We start from the raw sequence: 15,547 nt of genomic DNA on the forward strand, positions 1-15,547 counted from the left end.
CGATAAAAAAAATGTTTTTTAGTTCTAAAATATTAAATTTGAAACATCTCATTTCTATAATAAAATCGATTAAATCATATTAGATTAAATTTTATTTTATATTGAGAAAATCACTTAATTATATAATTTTATTTTAATCAATTATTTGTTAGAATAAATCAATCAATTTAATTATAAATTTGCTCCGACTTTATTTTAAAGTTTTAAAATTATTTTTGGCATGATTATATTTTCAAAATTTAGCTCTTATTAAATATAAGCTGAATTTAACAGTCCAAATGTAATGAATCAAAAATCTAAACTGAATTGTACATAGAGTGTTTGATGATTTTAATTGATTTGGGTTTACCACTTCTTAGAATCAAATACGACCAAACAGTTATGAGCTACGGTGTCGTTTCTTCAGCATACCATTCAAATTCAAATTCAAATTCAAAAAACATTTTAAAACTAAAGGCCCGCGGAAAAAGGCAAAATAACGGTTAGATTTAAGAATGGTTAGAGCTGGTCAACTGGAGTTCTCATGGTGACGCTGACCCCACCTACGCCCCTCTCCAAATAAAAAAAGAAAAAAAAAAAAAAAAAACAGATGTCTCCTGCTTTATAAGGCAAGAGAGAAGTAAAGGACACACAACGATATTATTTCCTCTTTAAAAACAAGGCGTCTTTATAAACGCCTATTCTTCTCTCGATTTCCCTTTCGATCCCCAAAAAACCTCATCTGACTTCATTTTCCTTCTCTGCAAAAATGAGAGAGTGCATTTCGATCCACATCGGTCAGGCCGGTATTCAGGTCGGCAATGCCTGCTGGGAACTTTACTGCCTCGAACACGGCATTCAGGTTATTGCTTCTCTCTCTTCTGATCTTCCATTTCTTAATTTTTGTTTGATGGCAAATTCCTTGTGCTTAAAAGCATGTATATTGTGTGTTGTCCAGCCTGACGGGCAGATGCCAAGTGATAAAAGTGTTGGTGGAGGAGATGATGCCTTCAACACCTTCTTTAGCGAGACTGGTGCTGGGAAGCACGTGCCACGTGCAGTTTTTGTTGATCTAGAGCCAACTGTGATTGATGAAGTTAGAACTGGGACATATCGCCAGCTTTTCCACCCTGAGCAGCTCATTAGTGGCAAGGAGGATGCAGCTAACAACTTTGCCCGTGGCCACTATACCAGTAATACTATTATTCTCCTTTTCTGATTTGTGATTTTTCTTACTGATGTTTATTTATTATTGTTAATTGCGGACTTCTCTTGCTCCTGCAGTTGGAAAAGAGATTGTTGACCTCTGCTTGGATCGCATTCGCAAGCTTGCTGACAACTGCACTGGTTTACAAGGGTTCTTGGTGTTTAATGCTGTTGGTGGAGGCACTGGGTCAGGTCTGGGCTCTCTTCTGTTGGAGCGTCTATCTGTGGATTATGGAAAGAAATCCAAGCTTGGCTTTACTGTCTATCCCTCGCCACAGGTTTCGACATCTGTTGTTGAGCCATACAACAGTGTTCTTTCTACACACTCCCTTCTGGAGCACACTGATGTAGCCGTGCTTCTTGATAATGAGGCTATATATGATATCTGCAGGCGCTCCCTTGACATTGAGCGCCCTACCTATACTAATCTTAACCGTCTGGTTTCTCAGGTATATTTCATTTTTTCCATTTTGTGGTTCAGTCATTTATCGAATTTAAGGGGTTTTTGGCTAACTCTTTCCTTGTTTGATTTGATTATCAAGGTGATTTCTTCACTGACTGCCTCTCTGAGGTTTGATGGTGCTCTAAATGTGGACGTGACTGAATTTCAGACTAACTTGGTCCCATACCCCAGAATTCATTTCATGCTTTCATCATATGCTCCTGTTATTTCTGCTGAGAAGGCCTACCATGAGCAGCTCTCAGTTGCAGAGATCACTAACAGTGCTTTTGAGCCTTCTTCTATGATGGCCAAGTGTGATCCTCGCCATGGCAAGTACATGGCTTGTTGCCTCATGTACAGAGGTGATGTAGTGCCTAAGGATGTCAATGCTGCGGTGGCTACCATCAAAACAAAGCGCACTATCCAATTTGTCGATTGGTGTCCAACTGGATTTAAGTGTGGAATCAACTACCAACCACCTACTGTTGTTCCTGGCGGTGATCTTGCCAAGGTGCAGAGAGCTGTGTGCATGATCTCAAATTCCACCAGTGTTGCTGAGGTCTTCTCCCGAATTGACCACAAATTTGATCTTATGTACGCAAAGAGAGCATTTGTGCACTGGTATGTCGGCGAGGGTATGGAGGAAGGTGAGTTCTCAGAAGCTCGTGAAGATCTTGCTGCACTTGAGAAGGACTACGAGGAGGTTGGGGCCGAGTCTGGTGAAGGCGATGATGAGGAGGGTGACGAGTATTAAAGAGTGGGACAGGCTTGATTGCTTTTGTTTTTACCTGTTGTTTTCCTAGTGTTCTTCACCTTGTGCTTCTTTCAATAGCTGTGGACAGCTTGTTTTGTTTCGCTTCTGGTGAAGCAGCAGCATAGTGAATCTTATAATTTTGTTAAATAACAATGTTAAAACTATTAAATCAATACAATATCATAATAAATTTAAATTTGCAAAAAATATTATATTTTTCAATTTTTTTACAGAAAGGAAAACAAACCTGAATGTGTACATCAATTTGTATGCTTAAAACTTAAAGAGCCAAAGATAATCTGACTCTTAAGCCTTAAGTTGGCTCTTCAGTTTTAAGCATACTAATTTATTCTTTTTCCATCATAAGCAACCAGCTCCATTGCTATTGACGTATGTTTGCTTGTTTTTAGCAAAATCATTCAACTCTTAGAACTCAGCTCCATTGCTATGGGCTAGTTTCCAAATGGTTTTTAAGCATTTTTAAGTATTGCCTCTACAATGATCAAAATTATACATATACGGAAAAAAAAAAAGATTTGATAGATGAGATGAATAGTTTTACTCTGATACAAAAACCTAAGCATTTTAAAAAAAGGATGAAAACATGTATGCCACCAAAATATGTTTCTCTTCAATTGCCTGTAGAACTATGAAGTCAAGGGTCCGATCTCCCCAAATAAGAAGTCACAATAAATACAAGTGACGAAAAACATGAAGTCCAATAATCAAAATCTTTGATCTCCAGATAAAAAGTACCTCAACCATCAATTTGTGAGGGCAAAATCATTCGTCTTTTTGGTTTAGACTCCCTCTTCCATGTTTGTAAGCGTCTAGCATTTCCTCTTCTAACGGGTGGGTCTTGCCTACAATTACAAGGCAATGCAAGGGTGCTCCAAAATCAACTGCCAGCAGTTCCCTCATTGTTCCAGCAACTATCATCTGATCCTCACTGCCCAGCCGAGCAAAACCAACACAGCTAGTCCCTTCATCATATGCTGCAAGGCCATTTAAGAATGGCAAAGATACTATAATTACTACAGTATTATTTTTGTCCTTAATTGCAAGTTTTCAGAACATAGGGAAATAAAACGCACCTCATAAGCATAAAAGCTGGCATGCAGTGCATACAAGAAGCATTAGCATTAGAACCATAACAAAATCTACCAAGGACTAAGAAACAGGCAGCCACATAATGCATTTTATGCCTAGAACAGTCCAAGTGATCTAAGATTACACAGATGATATGCCTTCCTATGCAAACTCTCCTAGAACATTTTTCCCAGTTGGCAGACAATTTAGTTGCATGACATCCACAAACGACGAATTTGCAATTGAGCCTATCTGAACAAAGTGAGAGTGAATTGCCCAGAGTCTAATCTGGAAAGCAACCCAGGAGTGCATCTGGTGCAAGAAATAGAGATGAACAAAGCTTGTTTTTTATGTGGATGATTTAAGTTGACAAAGAACAACATGCAAGACAAGAATTGTTCAAATGCTAGAATTGGGAAGTTACTCAGCCTTCATAAGCACACAAGTATAACATGCAAGTAGTCTCATGTATAGAGAAAATTATTAGAGTTCCACAGGCTATTGTGAAACCCTAAAGAATATAAATAGGATCAGCACATATCAGATTGGTATTCTAGTTTAAGGGTCCCATTAGAAGGAAACTATTGTTAAGCCATAAAATGATAAAATTGAGAGTCATAAAAAATGATAACTAAAGCATTAGAGTTTGAAAAAGTAAAACATTATGAAGGTAACACATTTTTGTTGCATGGAAAAATGGTGAAGAATTATTACAGCATGAAATCCTGAAGATGGCAAAACTCTTTGTGGGACTCACCAGATTCCCCGCGCCTTTGCTCAACTTCCAAGAGCTGTTCAATTGCAGTGTTGATTGTCATGTATCTTGGGGGTTCGTACTTCTTCCTTCCTCTGGACAATTCAAATTATAAATGAATAAAAAAGAAACAGATTTAGTCCAGCAATTGTTGAAAGTGCAGAAGAGCACAAAAGAACAAAAATATTATCAAAGAAAAACTTAAATTTCCTTTAACACATACCTAGCCAATGATTCCCACGAAGGTTCCTTCACTCGTATGTCTGCAGTGGAGACAAAAAATTATACTTTATTGGATTTTTGTGTCAGATATCACACAAAATAGGAAGAAAATGCAAGCCACTAAATAAACCATCTAGAGTTTTAAAGAGTTTCTCTTTTACTTCAAGTTTTTCCGCTTAGAAGAAGTGCCTATCTGAGTGCTAGTAAATTTGTCCAAGTTTGGATTGCCAATATAGCCAATCTCAAAAGAAATTCTGAAAATTCTATCCATGTAAAAGGGGTTCATGGTACCCAAGGCCACAAGTATGTAATTACCTCTCTTTATCAAAAAGAAAAAGAAAATGACCTTCCAAAGTTTAATCTAAATAGAATGGCATTCAAAACTATGCCAAGATTTTTAAGTATATTGACCTCATTCTCTCATTTTTTCCAGGGAAAGAAGAAATAAGAAAATCCTATATCAAATGACAGCATACTGAAATGGCATCCATGTGATAGATAATCAAAGCACAAACGAGTCTGGTAATGCATTTTGTACAGATTCAAAGTCTTGTTGTTATTCTTGAAACAAAAAGAAGAGTGAATGCATTAGTACAAAATTTCACCATATGGTGTTGCAGTTGCAAGAAGAAAATTTTAAGTAGCAAATTTCACAACCATAAAACTAAATTTAGATTTGTGAAAATTAAAAGCTTACCTAACAAGCAAAGCGTATGCAATCCAAGTTCACGATTTATTCGTATCTTCTCATAAAAGCTATCAGGTCTCCATGTATCACTAAAAAAGGGTATTGAGACGGTCTCCCCATAGCGATATAATTGTAATCCACAAATTCCAATTGCATTCATCACAGATGCATTATGTACTACTTTGACATTAACCCTCAATGTGTTTGCTCGAACAACAAGATCTGAATGTGTTGTAGCACTGAATTCCAAATCAAATTATCCAAATAAGTAATGTATAGCAATTAGAGAACAACTAATCCAGTAAAACGAAAGCATAAAATAGCAAACTTCACAATACAACAACAAAATCCAAACTCAAGTAAAATTCAATAGATACAATACCCAAAAGGATCTCCAACAACAAGGAAAGCCACATCAGACACACGAGCCTCTGATAATATATCATCAGCCTTTTCTTCTACCATCTCTCTATCAGCAATGGTGATTCGTTTCCCGTACAAATTTTCCTGCAAAGAAAATTAACATTTACATATCTAAATGAAAAGATATGAAAAAATAAATGAGAATTAGAAAAAAGGAGAGGTTTAAAGAAGTACCAGAGTAGAAAGTCCATCTCCGGATAAGCCAAAGGAGAGGAGAGAAGTGTACGCTTCCATGTAAACTTTCTCGCATTTTTTTACTGCTTCTAAGCCTCTAATGGTGATGTCCTTCTCATCTCCCAATCCCAGACCAACTATGTACAACATCTCTTGCCTCTCTGCTAAATTTTAAAGCTTTAACTTCCTTTTGGAGTTCGTCTACTATAAGCAAAGAGGCAATCAGAGATTGATCTAAAGAGAGATCACAATGCTAGAATTATGCGAGCGGGGAAGAAAGTATGGTTTTAGGATGAAACTATAAACCCTACACCAAAACAACATAGTTGTGGTGATCACTGTAAACCTAATTTATGTTCTTTAAAAAAAAATAAATAAATATATGGTAATTTACATATACTGGAATCCCGGAGCCATATCTGCTTGTCCTAGACGGTCTATAGGTGATACAATAATAAGGAGAAAACATCAGATTCTAAAGAAGTGAATAAGGTTATCAACTAGAGAATTTAAAGAAAAGTCTACTCAATTTATTCTACCGAAATTTCGGCAGAATTTTCCCTAAAAATCAGATACAAAGTCCCTGTGAAAAGCAACAAAAATAAGGTAGTTCAACTACCATCATCATCAATCACACAAAGCCCATCCTTCGGGGAATCCAAATCAATAATTTCCATCCTCCATTCATCAACATAACTCAAGTATTCATTCACTAGTCTCAACATCACCATGTATGTATTTTACATCTGGTATATACTATATGAAAAACAAATAGCAAGTTCTTGTCAACAATGGTAATAATAATCTGAACTTGTCTAGCGCGCACCCAGTTATGTCCAATCAAGTTCATAGGCATTTCCAATGCTTGACAGTTTAATAAATCCATAATTCATTATTATTGATATCTAATTTGACAACTAACTCAGTTCTATTTATTCAATTCCGTTGAGTTTCCGTCAATCTAAAACATCATCTTCACATTTTTTTTTTTTATTGAACTAAGGTTGAGTATCACATAACAAACTAGAACCTAGCAATTTGTATTTCCATCAAAGAGCTAGAACCTTACTCTTATCCTTATTTCAAATCATTGATCACTTCTAGCTATTATTAAAGATGATTACTTCAGTTAATTAGCTAACAACATTTTTCCTAGGAATATCTTAACTCTTGTTTTATCGATTTCTGTGATTTTTGGCTTTGAGGTCTGTTTGTCTAATTGCATCGATTAATATTTCAAGTATCGAATGGCATCTATTTGCAAAACTAATTACTTATTCATGACCAACACATTAGACGGAGCATTCTACCTACTGTAATCATTTCCGGTTACCAGAGCCACCGTCTACGTGGCCAGAGGAGCGGTGGTTACCGAATTCCTCAAGATTCAAATGTTAGCGGTAGTTTTTCATGTAGAACTCGATTCCCAAATCAATTTCACAATCCAATGCCTAATTTATCAAAATCCCAAAATTTTATTCAAACTATATATATACTAAAACGAAATCCAAAATTACTGTTCATAGAACAGTGTAATGCCCTTTAAGCCATTTCATTTTAATGTTATTCCTGTCTTGCCCTTATTCTCTCTCGAAACTTCTTCATTTAATGCTAGATTTTTTTTTTCCATGGCGAATTCACTCTTATCTTCTTCATCACGTATCTTTTCCACATAGTACCTCTACTTCGCCGACTTCATCTTCCTTATGTGCTTCTTCTCCGATTTCATCTATGCACTGTGTTCCTAATTCTTCTTCTCTTCTCTCTTTGTAAAATCTCTTCTTTTCTGTTGCACTTCATTACTAACTAGGTTTTCTTCTCTGTTTGGTTATTTGGGTTTTCATAGAAATAGTCTTATATGTTATTTGGATTTTGATAAGAATAACTACTATATTTTCTCTCTTTAATTAATTCCTTTAATTTTTCAGGAAATTTGCATGCTTTATAATTGATTATGAACGAATTTTCTCATCTTCTCTATCTTTGTTTTATATTTGATTTTATACAAATTTGTTTTATTATTTGATTGTGACTTGAGTTTGTTAATTTTGAACTGCTATTCTTTATTAGAATGATTTATGGGTACTATGAAATGAAAATAGATTATGAAATGGTTTCATTGATGTTTTTCTCAGGGATCCAATGACTATAGATGAATCAAGGAATTGCTATGTCTTATTGAAGATCGGATTAGTAATTATGGATGATATTCATTATAACTCATTAACTTTATAAATGCTATGAAAATTTTCAATTATACATTTGCAAGGATACAGTTGGACACGTTTTAAAGGTACGGGTAGAATCTTGAATCTTATTGATATTTATCTTTTAGATAGATAGATTATCATGTTAATTTTGTCAACTTTTTCTATGCATCATGGTCATAGGCAAAGAGTATGGACAATCGTATTCAACAAGAAATTAATCTAGCTTTAGTTATCTAACATATAAATGGTTTTATAGTCTTAATTTGGAACTATCTACCTATGGTGTTCCATTGGGAAGGGTACTTATTTTTCTTCACTACCTTAGTTGCAATGATATATCTTACTAAAAATTGTTTATTGGGACTCAAATTGAATTTGTTTTCAGCTAGACTCATGTTATTTGATTGAATATGTGCTATTGTTTACTGTTGTTAAGCTTGTAGAGATTCAATATAGGCTTAGTTTATGAGAAATGAATGAAAAAGAATGTCACAAGAAAACCTCAGGTTTGATTTTTGTATTTTTCTTTGGGTTGATAATGGTTAATGGTTAGAGTTGGTCAAGAAGCTAAATTTAGTTGGCAAAATAAATTTTGTAACTAGACTTTTCGGGAATGCTGTCAAGCAGTTTTTTAATTTCCCTTTTCCCCTCTTTCATATACCAATTCAAAGTGTAGGGCTTCAAATTTTTGTGTCATCCAGTGGTTGCTCTTCACTCTTTTTTACACAATTTATGTAAACAAAATTCTGCAAATGAGATTGGATCATTAGAGAGTATAATGAGATTTTTTTTTTTCTTTTTTTTTGGGCATTTGATGAATTGTTTGTAAAGGTTAATGAATTGAACAATCACTTTTGAGAAGTGTCAGGGGCTTTTGAATTCAATATCCAGCTCCATTAATTCAAAATATATGGTGATTGCCCAACTCCATTATGCTATATAATTTTAAGTTGCATCCTGTTCATCTATATTCCATTTGAACATATTTTGTACATTTTGAATGCTTTAGGTTTCTGCTTACCATCTGTTTAATTGTCTGTTTCAGTGTGATACATTTATAACCAAATTCATTTTGATGGTTGAGAAGGGCTTAAACTAAGTTTCAACCTCACTGCCCCTTTTAATATATTGGATGCAGACGGTTAAGGGACAAAAGAGAAAGTTGGAAGAAAAGTGAGCAATTGCTAAATCAACGGATGTTTGTATACTTTCTTACTAAGAATTTTACTTTGATTTTTTTTTTTTTGTTTTCAATTTCCAGTTTGTAGATTAATTTTTAAAGTTTCTTGCTGCTTTGATGTATAGAAAACAGTTAAATCTTTAACCATCAATATATATCTGCATGTAATTTAATACTCTATATGTGACTTTTATTTGGTTATATGTGCTTTGTATGAAAATTACTGATATGCAAAAAACAAAGCAATATAAAGCCGCTGCGAAGCGCGGGCATATTTGCTTGTTGAAACCTAAATTCTAAACCCCCTTCAATGTTCATTCAGTGACCAAATCAATCAAGAATAAGTTAATCAAAAGCATTGAGGGTCGATTTTCAACTAACCTGAGCAAAGGGAAGTTCCGGAAATGCTTGAGCTCGCCGGAAGTCGAGAAAGAGAGAACTGTCGAAGGAGGTAGCGGCGTCGCAGGAGATAGCCTTGTTTCGTGGTTCAGGCTTCGATCGTTGAAGGGATGGCCGAAGTCAAGGTCTCCGTCGATCGCCGCCTTGGCCTCGGCAAGCGGTGGCCGAAACACTGATCGGGGAGGAGAAGGAAAGGAGATCGCAGTGCTGCGATCGGGAGAGGATTTTGGGGCTTCTTTTCCCTTTTGGTTGTTTCTCTCTCCTGTTTCTATATCTGGTTGGGCTCAATTCACTGGTTCGGCTCAATTCACATGGAAACTTATAGATTTTAACGGGTTTCAATGGTTTATGCTTGGTCCGATCTTCCTGGTTAGCGGTTTGGTTTTCCTTGTTTTATTATTCTTATTTTTGATTTACACTGATTTGATTTAAACGAAACTAAACTAAACCGATCTGATGACCCCCACCAAAAACATGACTTGTTTTAGGATCCTCAAGTCAAGCCATCTAGCAAATAGCTAAAAGTTGCCTTTCTGTCCTATAGTCTAATAAAACCACATTTTTAATATTCTGCGTATGCATGTGGCATGACATATATATGCAAAAGGTACAGAGCGGGTCCAAAACATACCATTGATTCCGGCTCGGGTAGGACCATATGATTTAGAAAAATTTTACAGCAAATATTTAATGTCACTTTCAGTGAGTTTAACTGGAGTGTGTCATTCCAATGAGACCACTAGTGAACATTCTGGAATGGTAATGGGATTTTTTAAATTGGGTAAAAGAAAATATATTATAATTGATATTATAAATATTTAACTTTGGTTTATGATTGGAGAATGGATTGACTTATTTTCTATTCCCTGAAGCTGGCCGGCTTCCATCTGATTGCTTTTGTATCAAATTTATATATTTTCTTTCAACTGCTATAAAGTAAAGGGAACTGCCCTTTGCCAAGGGATGAACATATTTTCTTTCAGTTTGGTTTGATTATCCAGTAAATTTGATTCGGTTCGATTTTATATGAAGCCAAAATAAATTTTATAGAAAACTTTTTAGTTCAAATTAAAAAATCGGCCCAACTGACATTACTTTTAGTTGATTATATTTCGTTTTTCAATTAAATTAGTTCATTCAGAAAAATAGAACTTTTAATTTTTAATATTTTTATCGGATTAGATTTGATTATACATGCTTATTTGATTAAATTTCATTAGCTGTTTTTCTAAAATTTAACCATTTTCATTAAGAAGGATCAAATTCAATTTGATTTAGTTGAACACTAACCCACGCCTTCGACCAAAAAAAAAAAAATAGTACTAATAATGCCTTAAACATGCATTTCCCATATCTTTTTTTATTATTATTAAAGGTTGTAAACCAAAGTTTCGATATAATAAATTAGTAAATACTTAAAACTAAAAATCATTCATAACCCATACTTTTTTGTTTAACCTATAGTTATAGTTATAACGTCTTTATTGAATTAACAAACTCCATTAACGTAAAATAACAACTTTTCTTCTAAAAAAAAGTAGTAACAACTTTCCTTTATTTATTTATTTTATTTTTTTTTTTTTGACTTCAACAACTTTCCAATATAATTAAAAAAAAAAAGAAAAAAAAAAAAGGAATGTGCCGCATCCAAAACGGCGAGGATAATGAGATGAGAAAATTGAGAAAAAGGCAAAAACGACTCTGTCAATAAAACGACACGTGGTTCCCATTCTTCATCCCACACGCTTACTTGATTCTTCCTTAAGCCAAGATTGGCTCCCTCTCCCTCCTTCGCCAGTCATCAGACGTAAACATCTCCTTCTCTCCTTAATAAATGACAGTCAAACCTCTCTCTCTCTCTCTCTCTCTCTCTCTCTAACCCATACGTATCTTTAATCTCCATTCCTTTGGTTCTAACGGACCGCTACACTTTCTCTCCTCCTCCAAATCCGTTCTATTCTACGCAACCTCATTTCAGTACTTACACTTCTCTTCTGTCTTTATTTATACATATACTTTTTTTAATTTTTAACCTCTTTCTGCATAAAATATCTCTCTTTTTTCATTTCTCTGACCTCTATTCAAGAAAACCAACAATGGCGACTAAGCTTGTTTGCTTTTCCTTTGCAGCTTATGCCAAAACCCTTATTGACCATTTAAAATCTCTTAATATTCCTATTCTTCCTGGCCTAACTGACTCAGAATTCAAATCCATAGAATCTACTTACCGTTTCTCTTTCCCTCCTGACCTTCGTTCCATTCTTCAAGAAGGTCTTCCTATTGGGCCCCATTTTCCAAACTGGCGTTCTTCCTCTCCACAGCAAATCCAAATTCTTTTAAATCTTCCTATCTTGAACCTTTCCAAGAATATTAGTCAAAACAATTTCTGGGTTGATTCTTGGGGTGATAAACCAGAAGATAGTAATAAAGCATTAGATATGGCAAAAAGGTTATTCTTTGATAAAGCACCTGTTCTTGTTCCTATTTATGGCAACTGTTATATTCCTTCTACGCCTAATGACGCCGGAAACCCTGTTTTTTGCGTCGATAATGGAGGCGTACGTGTTTTGAGCTTTGATCTTGCTAGGTTCTTTCAAGAAGTTGAATTCTTGCAAATTGGTGTTCATTCTATCAAACCAGTAAATTTTCCAAGAATTGAAAAGGTAGCCATCAATGTGCCGGTCTGGGCGGCCACAACTGCACGAAAGATTGATTTTTGGACAGATGTGGCCGAAAATGGGAGGAAGGTGGTGGCGCGTGAGGACACACATGGGTGGTGGACTGGTGGGAATTTGGATTGTAGCTGGGAGATGGGTGATTGTTTAGAGGAGGTGTTTTGGAGGCTGAGAGATGGAGGGTGGAAAGAGGAGGAGGTTAGAGAGATGATGATGATGGACGGTTGTGATGAGGGGATGAAGAAAGGTTGTGGGCCTAAGCTTGGGAAAGAAGATGTGGTATGGCACGTGAGATTGATGTCACTTGTGTTATTGCGTGCGGGATGGAGTAGGGAAGATGTTGTGTACTCGCTTGAGCTTCAAGATAATGAGGATACTAATTCTATTGGGAAATGCTTTTTAGATTTTCAACTTCCAAACAGTAGTTGTTCAAGACAGGATGATGATCATCAACAGAGCAGTATCAAGCAGTTGATGAACATGCGATCACTTGAAGTGTAATGTGATCCTCTCCGGCCCCACATTACTGTGGTCCCACAAGTTTTGCCTTTTCTTTTTTTTCTCTTATTACAGTATAATATAATATACTAATATTTTTATTTTTCTTTTCTATGATGATTCATTTTTCATCCCATGTTTATTCATTTCGTTAAACATTGTAAATACTATATTTTCTTTCTTTTGGCTTGTGATTAATTATATATGAAAAAGAGTATGGGAATGGGATGTGTTTAATAGTATAAATATACTGATATTTCCCGAATGTAATTTTTATATTTATTAGTTCATGATATTTTCTGAATGTAATTTTTATATTTATTAGTTCATGATGGGGTGATGTTATTTTCAGAGCATAAATTCCATATTCATCCATAATATCTTAACTTTTCACCCATTTCTACCATCGTCTCTTTCTTCACCTTATAAAATAAAACAACCAATTTTTTTATTTATCAATTTTTAATTTTTTAATTATTTATTTATTTCTATTTCTCTATTTATTCTGACCGTCAAGATCCATCAATCTTGCCCATTTGCAATCAAAATTTGAAACTTGCTTTTTGGTTTTTAAATAACCTGAGATAAGAGAGATATTGCATTTGATTACAGGATTCAAAACATATTGAATTTGGATCGAAAATGGTGGGATTTAGTTACAGTAACCGGTACATTTTAAGGATAGAAGAAATCACCAACTCTAGAAAGAGGAGAAAGAGGAAATGGGTTTATCAAAACCAAATCTAGAAAGGATAAGGAAGCAAAACATGAGATTTTTTGAACTTTGACATTCGAGTAAAAACTCGGGCAATTTTACATTAATGAAGATTCATCAAAGTTTAAGTGAAATAATGTAAAGATGACACAAATAAAAGGAATATAAAGGGTAATTTGTCTATTAATAGATTTTGTTCTGCTAATAATAATTTAAGCTCTGGAAATCGGCTAGGTTGGTATTTAAGTTAGGGAAAGATTTACCTTCTTTCAGCATATGGTCCATCTATACACTAGATTAGAATTGAGTATTTAGTTAACTGAGCTAAACTAAACCAAATAAACTCAATTTCAGTCTAAACAAACTCATTTTTATGACAATTGAATTTAAAATCGAATAGTATAAAAATCAAATAAAATTAAATTGAATTGATCGATTTGATTTGAATTCAATTATTTTAAACCATATAAGCTACTTTGGGTGATAAAAATAAATTTAATTTATTATATATAATAGTCAAACTATTTGGTTTTTTCACTAAATTTTTAAAACATCCAACCGAATCTCATCAAAATGGATAAATTTGGTTCTATTTTCAATTACAAATAGATTATTGTTCACCCCAACATCAAACCAACCTAAAACAAATTTTAGGTTATAAGGAGGATATTCAAAAAACCTTCATTCACCGGGATAAGCAAGTCTTATCCTTCAAGTTACGTATTTCCTTATCAGCAATTTTGAATACCTAATATTGATTTAGAGATTTTTATTTTGAATAGTATTAAAATAATGAAAAATCTTTTCAGGAATGCCTCCTTTAATGGGAAAAGCAAATAATTACTATTATTAATTAAAAAAAAACAAAACAAAACACTTATTTTCCCAAAAAAGAAAATCACCATTTATTGATAAAAACAGGATACTAATTCTGGCTACTATTCTGATGATAATCAAAATAATATATAAAAAAAGATCTTCATTTCATGCAACATTATGTATGGCTATTTTAATAAACAACCGACTTATGATGGTGCAATGCTTCTTAATGCTAATAATACGTGGCATTTACATTTAAAATAAATAAATAAACAATGCACTTATGAAATAACAATATAAAATTGGAAATGACTATTGTAAATTATAAAACAAGAGAGTAATTTACATATCTTCTCGAAAAATAGAGCAATTTACTTCTTAAAATTATATTCTTTAGAATTTATAATTTAAAATTATTATAATGCCACTTTTCAATTTCCAATATATTAATAAAAATAAAACATAATTATGCTGATAAAAAAAATCATAGGTTTTTCATTAATCCTGAATTCTTTCTGAATTGTAGTTTTAACATGCGTTGTAAGTAATGATTAAATGATAAATTTCACGATGAAAACAATGCCATATATCATTAAAAAAAAAAAAAAAAAACTCATAAAAGTCAATTTTGTAATTTTCTAATATAAATTTCGCTTTTGATAATGATGTTTCGGTATCACATCCTTTGGGGGTCTCAGTCTACTTGTTATGTTATAATTCGACAAAATAATTTAACGTTTTTGGTGTTTTTCTTCTTTGAATTGACACAGCTGAAATATTACACAAGCAATTGAAGAAAAAGGAAATTCTTTTTATTGTTTTTTCAAAAACAATATATTTAAATAGACTATGACTTTGAATTCTTTGGATTAGATAGTCAGGCTTTTGAAATTAGAAAAATTGAATTTTTAGCTCAAATTATATAAATAAATTAGAATTTATTGAAAACAAAAGAAATATAAATATTTAAAAAAATACTCAAACGTGTTACATGTATAGTATTATCTTTATATATAGCAAGGGATTAATTCTCTTTTGTTTTGGTACTATGAAAGGCCTTCTTTCTCATTTTGGGTTTTGGGTTTTGGCAATTGCAAACTCAATCAATTTTGTCTCTTATCTCGAAAGTTCTAATGTTTCAAGTTTCAACAATTGAAAATTTGCAAAATCTTTAAGAATAGAACAAAATCACCAAACCAAAATTAAATCATTTAACCAAAAGCCAATCTAAAAAGCCTAACGTTGCACTAACGTTGTACATGACTAGACCAAAGTTGGTTTGTGTCTCTACAAAGAGCAGAGTTTTGTTTTATTTAGGTG

General features: G+C 33.6%; 3 protein-coding genes across 6 annotated transcripts; 2 read left to right on the plus strand and 1 right to left on the minus strand.

Moving 5' to 3' along the window:
* The first annotated feature begins 617 nt into the window (after positions 1–617).
* LOC105639908 (tubulin alpha chain) lies at positions 618–2,482 on the plus strand. Its single transcript, XM_089718864.1, has 4 exons — positions 618–841; positions 938–1,172; positions 1,264–1,634; positions 1,728–2,482. The coding sequence occupies exons 1-4, from the start codon at positions 749–751 to the stop codon at positions 2,379–2,381; spliced, it is 1,353 nt and encodes a 450-aa protein (XP_089574990.1). The 5' UTR covers positions 618–748; the 3' UTR covers positions 2,382–2,482.
* A 416-nt stretch (positions 2,483–2,898) lies between these two features.
* On the minus strand, positions 2,899–9,977 carry LOC105639907 (Tetrapyrrole (Corrin/Porphyrin) Methylase). 4 transcript variants are annotated; one of them, XM_089718865.1, is made up of 7 exons: positions 9,503–9,947; positions 5,732–6,038; positions 5,517–5,641; positions 5,144–5,373; positions 4,448–4,487; positions 4,228–4,319; positions 2,899–3,376 (listed from the first exon to the last, which is right to left on the minus strand). In XM_089718865.1, exons 2-7 carry the CDS (start codon positions 5,879–5,881, stop codon positions 3,165–3,167), a joined length of 849 nt encoding a protein of 282 aa, XP_089574991.1. In that variant the 5' UTR covers positions 5,882–6,038; positions 9,503–9,947; the 3' UTR covers positions 2,899–3,164. The 4 variants fall into 4 exon arrangements, with proteins under 4 accessions (XP_089574991.1, XP_012079490.1, XP_012079489.1 ...); XM_012224100.4 differs by having other exon boundaries at positions 5,732–5,932; positions 9,503–9,944; XM_012224099.4 differs by having other exon boundaries at positions 5,732–5,935; positions 9,503–9,938.
* A 1,344-nt stretch (positions 9,978–11,321) lies between these two features.
* Positions 11,322–12,872, plus strand: LOC105639906 (uncharacterized). The gene has a single exon (XM_012224098.4). The coding sequence runs from the start codon at positions 11,617–11,619 to the stop codon at positions 12,694–12,696; it is 1,080 nt and encodes a 359-aa protein (XP_012079488.1). The 5' UTR covers positions 11,322–11,616; the 3' UTR covers positions 12,697–12,872.
* The last annotated feature ends 2,675 nt before the right edge of the window (positions 12,873–15,547 follow it).

Source organism: Jatropha curcas, chromosome 3 (assembly GCF_041381405.1).
Source record: "Jatropha curcas cultivar XTBG-Jc1 chromosome 3, XTBG_Jcur_1.0, whole genome shotgun sequence".
Classification (NCBI taxonomy): Eukaryota; Viridiplantae; Streptophyta; class Magnoliopsida; order Malpighiales; family Euphorbiaceae; genus Jatropha; species Jatropha curcas.

What these genes read in the sequence shown, in the direction of transcription:
- LOC105639908 (XM_089718864.1), top strand. Translation starts at nt 749, where the DNA reads ATGAGAGAGTGCATTTCGATCCACATCGGTCAGGCCGGTATTCAGGTC. An exon ending in GCCTCGAACACGGCATTCAG is followed by an intron (nt 842 to 937) that starts GTTATTGCTTCT and finishes TGTGTTGTCCAG; the next exon opens with CCTGACGGGCAGATGCCAAG. An exon ending in TGCCCGTGGCCACTATACCA is followed by an intron (nt 1,173 to 1,263) that starts GTAATACTATTA and finishes TTGCTCCTGCAG; the next exon opens with TTGGAAAAGAGATTGTTGAC.
- LOC105639906 (XM_012224098.4), top strand. Translation starts at nt 11,617, where the DNA reads ATGGCGACTAAGCTTGTTTGCTTTTCCTTTGCAGCTTATGCCAAAACC.
- LOC105639907 (XM_089718865.1), bottom strand. Translation starts at nt 5,881, where the DNA reads ATGTTGTACATAGTTGGTCTGGGATTGGGAGATGAGAAGGACATCACC. An exon ending in GAGATGGACTTTCTACTCTG is followed by an intron (nt 5,642 to 5,731) that starts GTACTTCTTTAA and finishes TTTTCTTTGCAG; the next exon opens with GAAAATTTGTACGGGAAACG. An exon ending in GTTGTTGGAGATCCTTTTGG is followed by an intron (nt 5,374 to 5,516) that starts GTATTGTATCTA and finishes TTTGGAATTCAG; the next exon opens with TGCTACAACACATTCAGATC.